Here is a 15,405-nt window from a genome sequence, read left to right on the forward strand (position 1 = left end):
CTGGCAACCTTAAAGGGATTGCCAAATGAGCCTGTCCAGATTCTTGCCAGCAGTAGATGGGCAGTTTCTGCCACCAAGACCCTAGGGAAAAATGCAAAGATAGTTGAAGTTGATCTCTATGGTTACAGAGTGCCTTCTTTCTAATCTTGGCTGTCTGTCCAAAGACCCTCGTTTTAGCATCTGACTCCAGTCTGCCCTCACAAAGGAGTACTGCATGCTCCCAAACTCCTTCTCCTATTTCCGCTATCAGAAAAAAGAATTCAGAAGCCAAAATGTGAGACCTAGTAGAGACCTTAGAGGCCATTTTATCCAAGCCCCTTAACTTGACGAAGTTTAACTTTACCATTGGTATTGCAATTTTTTTAAATGACCAGAACGCTTGACTTAGTATCAGTAAGACCTGAGTTTGAATCTTTGTTGTGTAATTCTGGACAAGCTTATCTGTGCCTCAGTTTCTTCATATGCAAAATGAGGGGTTTGGATTTCATAGCCCCTGACAACTTTCTGCTCTATACTATATGATCCTGAAATGAAGCTGTTTAGTCCTATTGATTCTTTAATTGGTGGAATAGACTTGATAATTAATTATGACAAAGATGATGATGGGTACTTTTCAGTATTCTTACCTATTTCTCGCAGATAACCTTCCCAGACATGAGAAGAACAGTGATCAGTTACTAGGTACTCCACTTTGAAAAGTTTCCATCCTCTGCTTTAGCACTTTCTAAGTTGGAGTAAATGTAAGAATACAGTAGCCAAAAAGTGGGATTTTCATTTTCTGAATTGGAGCCAATCCAGAAGAGTAAACGGACTTCCACACAAATCAAGTGACATCATCACCTCCTTGACATAACCACATTGCACTCAGATAAAAGCACTTAATAAATCAAATTGTATTTGCCAACCAAAATTAATATTCACATAGAAAACATAGAAGCCTTTACCCCAAACAGTATATTGATTAGAATAAAAAACATCAATGGAGTTCTACATTTTCTTTCTGAATTGATTTTGTTTCCCTTGCTTAGCTATTCCCTGAATTAACTTTACTAATAAATGTTCACAGGGGTTCATTCCCCTCAGTGTGATGCCACAGATTGAGCCTAATTATGGTCTTCTGTCCTAAGTCCAGATCTTTTGTCAGATACTTAAAGGCTTAGAAGAATTTGCCAAGGTGACAACTAAAGTAATAATCCATCTTGTTGGTAAAGGACAAAGACATGAACACATTGTGTTAAGAAGTTTTTGTTATTAGAAATAGAGAGTGTTCTATAGCAAAAGGCGTACCTTGTAAATATTATGTTTTTATTTAAGTACTTTGCCCGTTTTATAACGTGATTGACGTAGCTGTTCTGTTAATGCTGACACATGGTTCAATGTATAAATTACTACTAGTCTGCCACTAAAATAACTGCAGTACTGTGAAGAAAATCAACGAGAGGATTTCTATTACAGAATCACATTTTTAGAAACAACTTAAACCTGGTTTGATTTATGAAAGAACTGTGAATATGTGGACCTGCCTACTGCTAAGTAACAAATGGACAGAGTTATTAAACACACACACAAACACACACACAGAGACACACACACACACATAAAAAAAACCATAGGCTCCTATGATACAGTTGACACTATTTTGGGTTATTTCAAAATAGCAAATCAATACTCTCAAAAAGAATAACCTTGTAACTGTCTGCCTCTTCTTGTATTTTTTCATTTAATTAGATAACTGCTAAAGTTGCTTCCTGTTTCTGGGGTGACAATATCCTATCCTAAATAAATTATCAAACCAAGGTGTTTATTTATCCAAGATGACTTATCATCCATAAGCTTAAGTACCACGACCATACTACAGAAATTGTGTGCACATAGACACATGCCCACAGACACACAGACACACTTTTATATTACTGAAATGTCAAACAGGTTATGTTGAAGCTTAGCTTTTACTCCATCATGTTGCAAGAAGAATATGAGAAAGTTATGCATTTACAAGCAGAATCTAAGGGACAGAGTTAAATCAGAACATAAGCCCTTCTACCTGGTACTCTTACGAATGCAGCTCAACAGTGGAGAGGTTAAAACAGTAGGAGTATTCCTATTTCCCTCCCAGACAACATTCATCCATCTCACTGGCAGATAACATTACATTTCAATAAATGAATAATATTAATTTCCATCTGAATGTCTATTTCAATTTATTATCCAGAGGGGTAAATACTCACTGAGTGACACCCAAGTCAATATTGACCTTGAGGTATAATAAATTTTGACATTCCCTGGAATGAGAGTTTCACATAAAGGCTATACATACAACCCAATTAGTATTATTAACTTCAAAATAATAGTACAAAACAATTGATTCCTCCAAATATATCACAATCTAAACTTCAGGGTACCTGGCAATCCTAACTCCTCTCTCTCCACTTTCTCATTGTGATGTGGAGGTGATGTTTGGTAGTTAAAGTTATTACCAGTGAAACTCAAAGACTATGTAGGTGCTATATTGAGTTTGGGTAAAATCTGTGGGTAGAGGCTCAGCATACCAATAGAGAGACTTTTGCCACTCTCAGTAACATTGTTAATAACTGAATACAGAGAAAGTGGCAAAAAGAGTGATGCTTCTTAATGCTAACTGTTTTCTGGTCTCTGCTTCCTTTTAATTGGTCAGATATTGCATGACTGCTCCTGTACTTTTATCATTTCACAAAAAACAAAACAAAACAAAACAAAACAAAATCTAAGGACTATTTTGATGAGGTCTTATAGTATGCCACAAATATATTTTTTAAATATTCATAGATAAAAATTAGAGAATACATAATAGCTTCAAATGAAAAATAACCTTGATTTTTTTTTTGTCCAAGCCTAGATACTTACTTAGATAGTTTAACCCCCTTGGTCTCCATAACATTTACTGACTTCGACCCAAAGGCATAAAGTCTGAATATATACTATGTGAATTGAGGAAATGTGAAGGCCGTTATTTGGTCTACTACCTCATCCTGGTTTGGTGAGATATGTGGCTACATTCTATAGACTGATGACTAGGTAAACTAATTGGAATGGAAAAAGGGAGAACAGAAAGCATGAAACTGATGAATTATAGCTACCGCTGAGAAAGAGGTCTGCAACACGTAGATGGAAACACAAGGATGAACACCACTTTTCTTGAAGATACCTTTTGCTCATTGACATCTCCTTGTAGGGAGGGGTCAGGGTGGCATGCAGGACTGATTACTGTGTGACATTTGGGGAGAAACAATGACTGGGGGACAAAAGGACAATGTGATATGACTTAGAGGATATAATGTGCTATGTCCAGGGTTTTAAAAATAGATTTAGATTACATTAAAGACTGTATCCTGGCTATTCATGAGCTTTGAGATGATGTATATGGATCTGCTAGCTCATAGAAAGTAGTGGGTTTATTGTTTTTACTATTATTTTGTTATGGTGTGTGTGTGTGTGTGTGTGTATGTGTATGCAGAGGTAAGAGAGAAAACACATGAGAGGTAAAGATTCTAGACTTAATAATAATCAGGATCTTCAGGGCTTAGATATAATGGTAAAAGACAGAAGTAGCCAGAAAAATAGTAAAAACAGGCAGCCTCCAATGAAGTACTATTTCAAGTGTGTCTGCTCCCTACCGAAATCAATATTATAATTGATGGCTTAAATTACAAGAATAGGGTATCACTGTTTGAGATAAAGATATTTTGTTCTGTTAAAAGGCTAATGTTAAAATCAGGGGCCAGAGTCAAGATGGAGGAGAAAAAGGCAGGAACTTCACCAAGTTTTTCCAAATCCCACTCCAAATAAATTTAAATAATGCCTTAAAATAAATTCTCAAGTGGCAGAAGGTCTGCAGGGAAGGTCTGTCTCATGGGGATGAGAGTGGAGTGGAGTTTGACATAGACTGCAACAGTGCAGGCAACACTCCAGCAGAACAACAGAAGGCCTTGGGGGTGACTGATTCAGCCACAGCAGCTGTGGAACCAGGGCTTCTGGTGTTCTCAGCCCTCAGATATTAAGGGAGTTAGACAACTGGTTAAAAGAAAATTACGAGGTTCACTTTGTTGGCACTGGGCATACGACTCTGTTGCATTGCCCATACAGGGATACAGGTGTTAGTCCTGAGTCACAGTTCCAAGGTGAGAAGGAGCAAGAACACACCAGAGCCTGTAGCTGCAGAGCAACTATGACCTTGGCAACAGTTCTGGGGTGGGAAAGAGTGCTTGTAGTTGCTCACAGAGCAGAGCACAGGCCTGGAGAGCAGTAAAAAAATATATTCTTAGACCATACCATCTCGGAAGAACTGAAAATTAATAGAATCCCTCTGAAAACTGCTGCATAAACAACCTGAAGCTTGTGACAGAGTCCCCTCCACCTTGGGAATAGAGCCCAACTTTAACATCAAGTTAAAAGTCAAGAATTAGCCTGGAAAAATGAGCAACAAAAGAACCTGACCATAGAAAATTACTATGGTTGACAAGGAAGATCAGAAGAAGCCAATAAAATTAAAACTGTTATATCAAAAGCCTCAAAGAAAAATGTGAATGGGTCTGAGTCCAAGCAAGAATTCCTGGAAGAGCTTGAAAAATTCAAAAATCAAATAATGGAAATAGAGGAAAAATTGGGTAAAGGAATGAGAGTGAGGTGAGATAATAATGGAAAAAAACTGTCAACATGTCAATAGCTTGGTAAATAAGGCATAAAACAATAAAGAAGAAAGTAACAGCTTAAAAATTAGAATAGGCCAAATGGTAAAAGGTGCAGAAAAATTCACTGAATAGAAGAACTCCTTAAACTGTAGAACTGATCATATGGAAAAGAAGGTACAGAAGCTCACTGATGAAAATTCTTTAAAAATTAGAATTGGGCAAGTGGAAGCTAATGACTTTATGTGACATAAAGAAACAATAAAACAAAATCAGAAGAATGAAAGAATAGAAGAAAGCATGAAATATCTTTTTGGAAAAAACTGACTCAAGAAATAGATCCAGGAAAGACAACTTTGGAATTATTGAACTATTTGAAAGCTGTGTTTAAAAAGAAAAATAACTTAGATATAATCTTTCAAGAATATATCAAACTGCCCTAATATTCTAGAACCAGAGGGTAAAATAGAAATTGAAAGAATCTTCCAATCACCTTATGAAAGATATCCCAAAGGAAAACTTCCAGGAATATTACAGCCAAATTCCAGAGCTCCCAAGTCAAAAAGAAATAATGCAAGCCACCAAAAGAAACAGTTCAAATATCATGGAGCCACAGTATGGATAACATAAATTTTAGCAGTTTTATATTAAAGGAGTAGGGGGCTTGGAATTTTATATTTTAGAGGGCAGAGAAATTAGGATTACAAACAAAAATCATGTATCCAGCAAAACAAAAGTATAATCCTCACTGAGGGTGTGTGTGGGGGGATGGATATTGAAAGAAATAGAGAAGTTTCAAGCATTCCTGATAGAAAGACCAGAGATAAATAGAAAATTTGACTTTCACGTACAAAACTCAAGAGAAGCACAAAAAGGTAAACAGGAAAGAGAAATCATAAGGAGTTCAACACAGTTAAACTGTTCACATTCCTACATGGGAAGATTATACTTGCAACCCCTAGAACTTTCTCATTATTAGGGCAGTTACAAGGAGAATAAATAGACAAGAGGGCATAGGGATGAATTTAATATGATGGGATGATATCTAAAAATAAAATAAAATTAAGGGAGGGTTAAGAGGAATGCATTGGGAGAAGGGGGAAAGGAGAGGCAGAATAAAGTAAATTATCTGACATAAAAGGGGTGAAAAAGAGCTTTTCTAGTGGAGGAAAAAGTATATAAAGTGGGAAGGGAAGTGGGAAGGGAAGTGCTTGTTACTTACTGTCATCAGAATTGACTCAAAGAGGAAATAACATACAACTTAGTTGGATAAAGAACCTATTTTATCCTACAGGAAAGTAGGAGAGGAAAATAAAGGAAGGGGTGGTGGGGTTGATAGAGGGAGAGTAGATTAAAGGAGGCAATAGTCAAAAACAAAACACTTTTCAGGATAGACAGGGTGAAAAAAGAGAGAGAAAGATAAATAGGGGGAAATAGGATGGAGGGAAATACATAGTAATCATAACTGTGAAAAGGAAAAAAATACAGCAAGTTTCTCTAATAAAGGCCTAATTTCTCAAATATATAGAGAATTAAGTCAAATTTATAAAAAAAATAAGTCATTCCCCAATTGATAAATGGTCAAAGGATATGAATAGGCAGTTTTTAGAAGAAGAAAACAAAGCTATCTGTAGTCATATGAAAAAAATGTTCTCAATCATAATTGATTAGACCGCAAATTAAAATGACTTTGAGGTACCACCCCATGCCTATCAAACTGGCTGATGTAGAAGAAAATGAAAATGACAAATGTTGGAGGAGATGTGGGAATATTTCAATTTCAATATTTCAATTGATTCATTGTTGGAGTTGTGAACTGATTGAACCATTTTGGAGAGCAATTTGAAACTATGCCCAAAGGACAACCAAATTGTATACTTTTTGATCCAGCAATACTAAGTCTGTATCCCAAAGAGATAGAAAACAAAAAGAAAAAGGACCTATATGTACAAAAATATTTATAGCAACTCTTAGAAAGTGCTGGCAAAGAATCAGAAATTGAAGGGATGACCATCTATTGGGCAATGGTTGAATAAGTCATGGTATATCTTGATTTGTTTCAATTACTAACAGAAGGTGGATTAAATATCCTCTCTCCCCTACCAGTTTTATTGTGTTTTCCTTTTCAGTTTGGTAGTGGTTTCAGTCTTATTGTTTGTTGGTTTTCTTAGTAAGGTGCTTTTTTGAATTTTCTTATCCTTGGTGTCCTTTATGAGATAAAATCTTACTAAATTTAGTGTTCAATTCCATGCAGCACACACCTCAGTATTTATGCTGTACTCAGCTGTAGTCTAGGCACAAAGGAAGAAATCAAATACTTCAGAATGATTCCAACATAAATTGCTCTAACTCTGAAACTTGAGCTGAGGTTTGAAAATTATGTCATCATTCTCTCTTCTGCGAAAAATGAAGTTGCTTCTCCATTTTTTTTTAAGTTTTGGCAGTCAGCTCTCTTATTATACAAGGGAAGGGTCCATACTGCTCCATTTTATCTTTCCTTGAAAATGGAAAATTGAACTCCAAAGGAGAAATAACCACACTACCTCCATTTAGAGAATGGTTTGTTGCAGAGGTTCTACCCTTTAGATGTTTAAAGAAGACTGATTCTTTTAGCAATGGGAGACCCCTATTCCTTTTATTCAAGTTCAATACATGTAAAATGGCATTCTTTACACATGCAAAATTGAGAACATAGAAGTGTCAATCTTTGACACCATTACCTTTACCCTACTTTACCCTTTCCCTCCAAAGAAAATTGTAGTTTGAAGATCACTGGACTAAGAGTTAGGAAACCTGAGTTTAAATTTCTGTTCCAGTACTTACAAGTTTTGCAATTGGTAGGAAATCATTTAACCTCTCTGTGCTCAATTTTCTCACTTATAAAATGGGCATAGCAATACCTGCATTACCTAACTCAAAGGATTGTTATGAAGAAAGTGCTTTGGCAGATTGAAGTTCTATATAAAAATGTGTATATTATCTTTGCCACACCCAGGGAACCCAGGAGTCCCTCCTCAGTCAAAATCCAGGTGTTTTATATTTCACTTAAATATTAGTTTAAAGGTAAGTTGCTCTATTTCCTTCCCTAGAATTATCCCTAATCCTAGTTGATAAGAGCATTAAGTCATTGTAATTGGTATTAGATAAAGGGTAGAAGACACATTTTGAGGGACAAGTGGGCATTCTCAGGCATACAAAAAACACATTATGTAGCCCACTCTACCCATGCATAAGGCCAGTTCTGGTAATCCAGTGTTCTGGAGGAATTAATTTTTATTGCATCTGTCCATGTGGGTACATCAATTCAGCATTTTAATCAAATACGCTTTTCACTAGCCCCCTTTTGTTCTCATATTGTTAATATAATCACTAGCTCAAGAGGAAACCATTTGTCAAACCCAAGCAAAATGTGCAATAACTTCATAAGAGTGAGGAGAGAGTTAAAGGGAGGAGAGAAAGAGAGAGAAAGGAAAGGAAGACGGGAGTAGGTAGGGGTGTGAGGGAGGAAGGGAGAGAGAGAAGAAGAAGAGAGGGAAGGAGGGAAAGAGAGAGAGAGTGTGTGTGTGTGTTGCATACACACACACATTTAGAGAATAATGCCTTAGGGCTAACACCTACATAACATCTGTCCATCAGGAGAATTTCCTTCGACTGGTATCTGCCTTGGAGTGTCTTCTAAGGGATTTTACTGCTTCCAAGGATGGGTAGTTAAAAATAATGTACATCATGAACAATGTTTTGGCATTTCCCTTCACTTTCTTTCTAGCTTCTGCATTACTGTTGTCATCTCTTAAAACTCAATCAATTCAGATAATCCAGTGAACAGATGGCATTAATCAACCCTCAAGAATATGCACAAAAGCAATTAGAAGTACAGAGACACCACACTGATGCCAGCAAATCAATTATCAATGATAGAAAATCAACATGGCACCCCCAGCTTCCTATGTTACTATCTCCACCAAGCATGCCCCTGATCCTAGTAATGATGCTCTGGCTTACTTACTTTCCAGCAGAGGGATAAGAATGACGATGTTCAGGCTTAATTACACATTCCTTAATGACTAGTCTTCACTTTGCTGACAAAAAAACCCAGCATAATTTAGGGACTGGATCCATCAGGATGATGGATCTAGACAGCATATGCTATACAGTGTCATGCAAATATGAAATATAGCGCACTGAGAATACAGTAGTTTGATATTCCCAGAAAAGAACTTCATTTCAGAAAACAGAACATCTTTGCTCGCATCTACAGCCCTCGTTTGTCAAAATGAATGGAGGCAGTCATAGAAACATTTGAAAATACATAGTGTTGTCTTCAGTGAGCTCAGAAGTTTGTATCTCACTCTGTCTTAAGGAACCTGGCTGCTGTTTTCTACCTTGCATTATGTAATGGTAAACCCTATCAAACTTGGTGCATGGCCAAAAAAGCTACCCATCTTCATACAGCACTGGTATTTGAGTCACATCTCAGAAATGTTTTAAAGCAGGATGCTGAAGCTCTATACATCATCTCTGGGGTTCATGACCCAGGAATATTTCATAACAAGGTTCTTAGGGAATTTTGCTAACTAAGCCCCATGGGATGGGATTTAAAACAGTACTACCTCACACTGACTAGGGCAGCATGACAAACTATGTCTCTAGCAAAGTTCCACTATATTTTCCAGGCTACATAGTAAACGCTCATTAAAATTTCATAAAGCAAGTTAATAAAATTAGCTCAAACTTGGCACTGAGGTCTGTTGGTTGAAAAGGATTTTTCTTTTAGTAGCAAATGGACTTTTGACACATAAATAAGAAGTCAATCATGCTCTCATAAGAGGAAAGTTATGAAAGCAGCGTTTCAGCATACCTATATTTCATGAGCAATTCCTTAATTTCTATGAATATAAGTGAAATTGTTGTACTTCTGTTCCTTTATATTTCAAATAATAGCAACTGTGATGATAAAAATAACAACAGAAGGCCAGTTTTACATGACCCTTTATGCTAAACAACAACCACACAAGGCTGGTATGGCAAGAATTTTTGTGGCCATTTTGCATACAGGGAAATTGAGGATCAGTGATGTCCAGGGTCAAATGGCTAGTAAATGGTGTATCCCAGACTCTTGACTCAAAGTCTTTTGCTCTTTCTAGTTTATGGACATAAAGTATTATCAATAGCTGACCTCTCAGTACATTTAGGGTCTCTACAAATAATAACCACTGTTTTGTATAAAATAAGACTCTCTGCTACCAGCTGGATTGTAAGTACTTTTGTTTATAAACAGAGTTAGAAATGGGAAGGCTCTTCTCCTGCTGTCAAATGGAAGCCATTAAGACTGACATCCAAAGGACAGAATTTACATTTAAATTAGTCTGTAGCTGGAAGGAACATTATATGACAAGGGCACCACCCTCATCTTAATGGCAAAAGAAATTGATGTTTAGGGAGGGAAATGACTTGTCCAAGATCCCACACAAAGTTAATTCCATAGTGAGAATGAAAACCCATTCTACTTGGCTCAGAGTACATTTTTTCTGTTTTTTTTTTCCATATATGATGAAATGTCATCATTCACTTTAAATATCTACACTGGATTCTTCTGCTAACTCTGGGCTTGAGGAGCAGCTGTTGGGACAATGTTATGCTTATGTTATAATGAGGTCCCTTCGGTAAATAAGCCTTTTTAGACAGGATCTAAATGGATCCAAACTTCTATCACAACAGATCACAATTTAGTTAGGCCCTGATGTTTTAATAAAAGGATTTTGGATGTTAGACATAGCCAAATGACAGCTACATTGGTAGAATATGTGTGTATGCACACACATATGCATGTATACACACACATGTGTATACACAGAGATACGTGTATGCATACATTCATTGTATATATGTGTATATGCACATGTGGCTATATCTACACATGTATGCATACATATATACATACACATATCAATATATCAAAGTTGGTCATAAAACTATGGGCAAAAGACAAGCAGATTAGTGATCATTCTTCAAAGGGACAGAAATGCTAAATCTTTTAAATTTATATTCATGGAGATTAATGTTCTCAGAATTCTTAACTGCATAATAACTTTTCATTTAGTTTACTTTTTCTGTTAGGATGCAAGTGGAAGTTTATACTAGTGTAGCCATTTAAGTCCATCTCATCATGTGAGAAATGTTTCAAATGCATTTAAACATTTACTCACTGGCTTCCTTCATTTATGTTGGTCTTTAAATGTAATGAGAAGATGCATGAAGAACTCAGTGAGTGCTAAAATGATCATCTCCCTACTCCCTAGTAATTTTGTTTGTGGTTTTCCAGTGATACTTGCTATTCAGAGGTCTTGTGGATTTCCTTATTTTAATGTTTAAAATTATTATCTGCATTGGTTTCTCAAATATATCTGAAGTGGAGTCCTTCCTTCTCCTCAAAGACAAGGCTAGGTGCCTTCTCTGCATTCCCTTTCTCTCTGCCATTAAGTGTACTTGAATGTATATAAGCAAACAGTCTTGAAACTATCAGAAGATTAAGAAAAAATTAAGATAATAATCAAGCAAATGGCTTCAATTATTGACATTTATGATTAAAATCAGTCTGATAATGCCATTCTCCTTCTTACCATTCACTTTCTTTGCATTGCTAAGTTAGATGTAATTATGACAGTAGATTGTATTTTCTATAGAAAGTAACATTTTAAGTTTTCTTTCAGGATTAAAGGTCATTAGCAACTATTTTTCTTAGAAAATTTATGAAATTTTGTTTTATACCTTAATGGATTGAAGCACAAAGGCATTGCATAACCAGACCGTATTCTTACAGCTCAGTTGTGGCATAAGTAGGACCACAAATCTAGCTCTTTTAACTTCGGATTTTCTTTGGCTTTAACTTACTAAGTAATCACATTGATTCTTCATGGTATCATGGATTCAGAATTATAGGTAAAAATTATTTTCTATTTACTTTTGGGGAATTATCACTACCTTTGGAAAACCAACTCATATCCTTAGGGAAAATCTAAAAGACATGCTTTATAGTTACTTAATATCATGAAAACTTGAAATGTTTTTTGAAGAGTTTTTATTGTGATCTCTGTAAATGTCTCCAAATATATCCCCAATAAAGCTTTCTAGTTCAACATTATTTATTTGATTGTTTCTTAGTTACAAACTTATAAAACCCGTAACTGGGAAAGAATGACCAGATTTATTTTAAGGAACAGGTAACTGAATTTTGACTTGAATTTTAAATAGATATGTTTTTTTTAATGTATAGGCATATGAACAGCACCAAAGCCAGATAGCATTTATTCAGATTAATTTGTTGTCAGATATGAAGATGCTTTGTGAAACAATTCATAACAAAAACCATTGTCTCAAGGGATTTGAAATATCATTTTGACATGTAGAAAAAGCAAATGTGAGAGGGGAAAAAAGTTCCTTCCAAAATATTTAGTAGGTTTTCTTTACTGATTTTATTCTAGGTGAAAAGCAACTTTGGTAGATTTCCTCTTTTTTAAGGAAGATCTTCATAATAACTCCATCTCTCAAAAATTGCAATGAGCTACCTTGGTAGATGTTTAGATCACCATAACTGGAAGTGTTCAAGCAGAGACTATGTGGGTGACCATTTTATTGAAAACATTGTAGTTAAGATTCATGCTTCAGGTAGATTCTTGGTCTAAGTTTCTTCCCAACTCTGGAATTGTAACATTTCACCTTGTGTTTCTAAATACTCATCTATGCTCATGGTAAATGACTATAAATGCATATTAAGCGACTGCTCTTTACATTTCAAGAAGATGATATGTGCACTCCAGCATAGAGAGGAGTTAGGGCCAATTGACCTCATAGGCTCTATTAAAACTGAGAATTGCAAGTAACTCATTTCTCAGTGAATAAATAAATGTTGTACATTATAATAAGAAGATTGCTCATTATGTCTTAATTCTCATTCAAAAATGTTTAGGAAGCTCCATGTGTGCATTAAGTAGAAATGTTGATTGGAAACAGAGAAATTAAATTGTCACTGATGAAATAGTAAAAATCAATTAGGTCAAAGTTTGCTTTTAAATGTTTGAAATTGCTTTATTGCTGCATTAGTAATGAAAACCCTCAATCTTAAATCCATGCCAGTCAGCATTTATGCGATTTACTAAAACATGATTCATAATTCAAATAATTTAAAGAAAATGCTTTTCTTTACATCTTTTTTTTTTGGTCAATTAAAAACTCTCCCATACAAACATCTGCTACCACTGGAGTAACTTCTTGAAAACATTCCCCTCTCTCATTCTCACTTTGATCCTGCATTCAAATTAGTCATATACAAAATATGATATATGGAAAATTCAGCTATTTTTGACACCACACCTTTGCATCATTAAGACAATACTGACCTCTAGTGTTCTAAGAGATAGAAAAACTACCTCAGCACTTAACTTTCTCACACCAATTTCAGTCAGAAGAGATTCTTTTTCTAAAGCACCATGGGATTAATTTCATTTAAACACACACACACACACACACACACACACACAGAGAGAGAGAGAGAGAGAGAGAGAGAGAGAGAGAGAGAGAGAGAGAGAGAGAGAGAGAGAGAGAGAGAGAGGGAAAGCTTCAGCAGATGCTATCCTGTCCCTACCTATTTTCTGACCTATTTTTTTTTTTAATGCCAGGGGCATCTGGAGTCTTCCTATCAGAGAGACTGACCTCTATCAATTCCTTCTTAGCTTGCAAACTTCAACAAAATCTTTATAAGGGCTTGTGAATAAGCCTTGTGGATTTCTAATGTTCTGAACTTCTGACTAGTGACCAAAGTAATGGTGCTGTCTGGGGATATCTCAGCTATTTAAAATATGGCTAGTTCTGTTCTTTCTGGATGTGTGTCTTGTCAGGACTACATCTATAATTGGTGCCCTACTGCACCAAGGGCAGTGAGAGGAAGAAGGGGTTACTTTGGTAGTAATACCCCTCCACCCATTTCAATATGCATGATTACAAGCATGCCATTACAAGGAACCTTGGCCAAACATTGGAGAAAGGGGTGTGAAAACTTTGGAAAATACTGTAAGATCATCTTCTGAAAACTCAGAGATGGCTTAATTGTGTTCTGCTTCATCTCAGGGATTCCAGAGCATTTGAACTCCATCTTCCCCTGCCTGGCGAGGGTGCTAAGTAGTTGGTCTCCAGCTTGTGAAGGGATTGACAATTCATTCAAGTTTGACGAACTGGGTTCTTTAAAGACACAACAAGCATAGTGCTGGTGGCGGGATTTCTGGGTGTCCAACCCTCATTGTCATTACACCAAACATCAGGTCTCTGATGAAATTAGGCTTTGATTTCTAGCGTGTACATTTGCTGACTTTTCATGAATGTGTTGTCACAAATATTGGGGGGGGGTCAAATCTCTACCTCCAAAATGGGGCTAGCCATTGATTGTGCATCTCACGTACTCTGCTATGTCTCTCCTAGGAGGGATATAATCAAATCATTGTTCAAGACTGATACCATTTTAGAGACCCCAAAAGGAGTCTGCTGTAGTGGTGGTGGTGGTGGAGGTGGTGGGGTGTAATTTTTTTTTTAAAGGCATATATTGTAGTGCTCTGAGCATAGTGCAAATCTGAGCTGCATTCAGAAATCAGCCACTGTCACTGCGAGAGGTGGCTCAGAGAATCTCTCTAATGCTAGCAACCCCAAGTGTCATACAGTCTGAGCTAAGCGCTGTTCTCTGGAGAACCGGGTCAGAGGAAAGGTTCCCAGCTAGGGAAGAAACTGGGAGGATGGTCTTAGCTTCAAGATAAAAGCAAAGACCTTCAGTTTCCTTGGAACTTTGAATTTTAGGGGTTTAAAGACAAGGGACCTAGCAAAGCTGGTGAATCTAAACATAGCTAACTTTCAGAATGATTTGAGTAAGAGATCCACACCTATTGGCACCTTCTCTACTAACCGAGTAAGAGAAGCTAACTGGCCGTCCTAACGCCAGTTTCCTCCCATCTCCCAGCTCCTTTCCCCGACCCTGGCTACTTACAGTTTGTAGCTGTAGATCCTATATGCCACAAGACGGAGAATAGTAAAGTCAAAACGCTAGCCAGCGAGGGTACAGAATCCATTTCCCTCAAGCGGTCTCTCCCAATTTAATCCCGAATTTCGCAGGGACCAGTCGAGCTTCCTTTTTTCTCTCTAGCCTCTGCACAGGGTTCCCCCCACCCCCCCGACCCACCCCCCCCTCTTCCAGTCACTAGCTTGTTCACTCCATCCCGAGCCCAGTAACATAAGACCAAAATGGTCACTGGGGGTCTTGGCTCTCCTCCTCCTCCTTGCCCTCCTCCTCGGGCTACTGGGCTTCTGCTGCAACTGCTGTTCGTCCTTCTTCCTCTTCTTCCTCTTCCCCCACTCCTTAAAGGTGCAAACCCCAAATGAACTGCAGCAACAAGCGCTGCCGAGATGTACTGGCAGCGGAATCCACCTCCTTGCTAGGAGGGCTGGAATCAGCACTCGGGCGGTGTACAGCTCCTTATAGGCAAGTGGGGTGGCGCTGCACCGCCTCCTAGTCCTGGAGACCCGCCCCCAGATCGCCTATAAGAAGGTTGACTGGGCGGGTCTTTGCCCCACAAGGCAGGCCTTTCCTAATAAGCGGTAGAAGTGGAGGCAGTGGCAGCAGCGGCAGCAGCGAGAGGCAACAGCAGCGGCAGTGACTGAGACAGCGGCAGCATTCCTTGGTTCACTGGACGAGGTGGAGGCA

The 15,405-nt window shown here is 37.4% G+C and overlaps 1 protein-coding gene across 1 annotated transcript in view; it reads right to left on the minus strand.

The window, feature by feature from the left end:
- CNTNAP5 (contactin associated protein family member 5) overlaps nucleotides 1–14,858 on the minus strand; it is a 915,392-nt gene extending 900,534 nt beyond the window's left edge. Inside the window, exon 1 of the mRNA XM_020963128.2 lies at nucleotides 14,692–14,858. Coding sequence (XP_020818787.1) covers nucleotides 14,692–14,773 — 82 coding nt within the window. The 5' untranslated portion in view covers nucleotides 14,774–14,858. The remainder of the gene's footprint in view (nucleotides 1–14,691) is intronic.
- Between the last annotated feature and the right edge of the window lie 547 nt (nucleotides 14,859–15,405).

The sequence above is a fragment of the Phascolarctos cinereus genome, unplaced genomic scaffold, assembly GCF_003287225.1.
Source record: "Phascolarctos cinereus isolate Bilbo 61053 unplaced genomic scaffold, phaCin_HiC Scaffold_726;HRSCAF=1367, whole genome shotgun sequence".
In the NCBI taxonomy this organism is placed as follows: Eukaryota; Metazoa; Chordata; class Mammalia; order Diprotodontia; family Phascolarctidae; genus Phascolarctos; species Phascolarctos cinereus.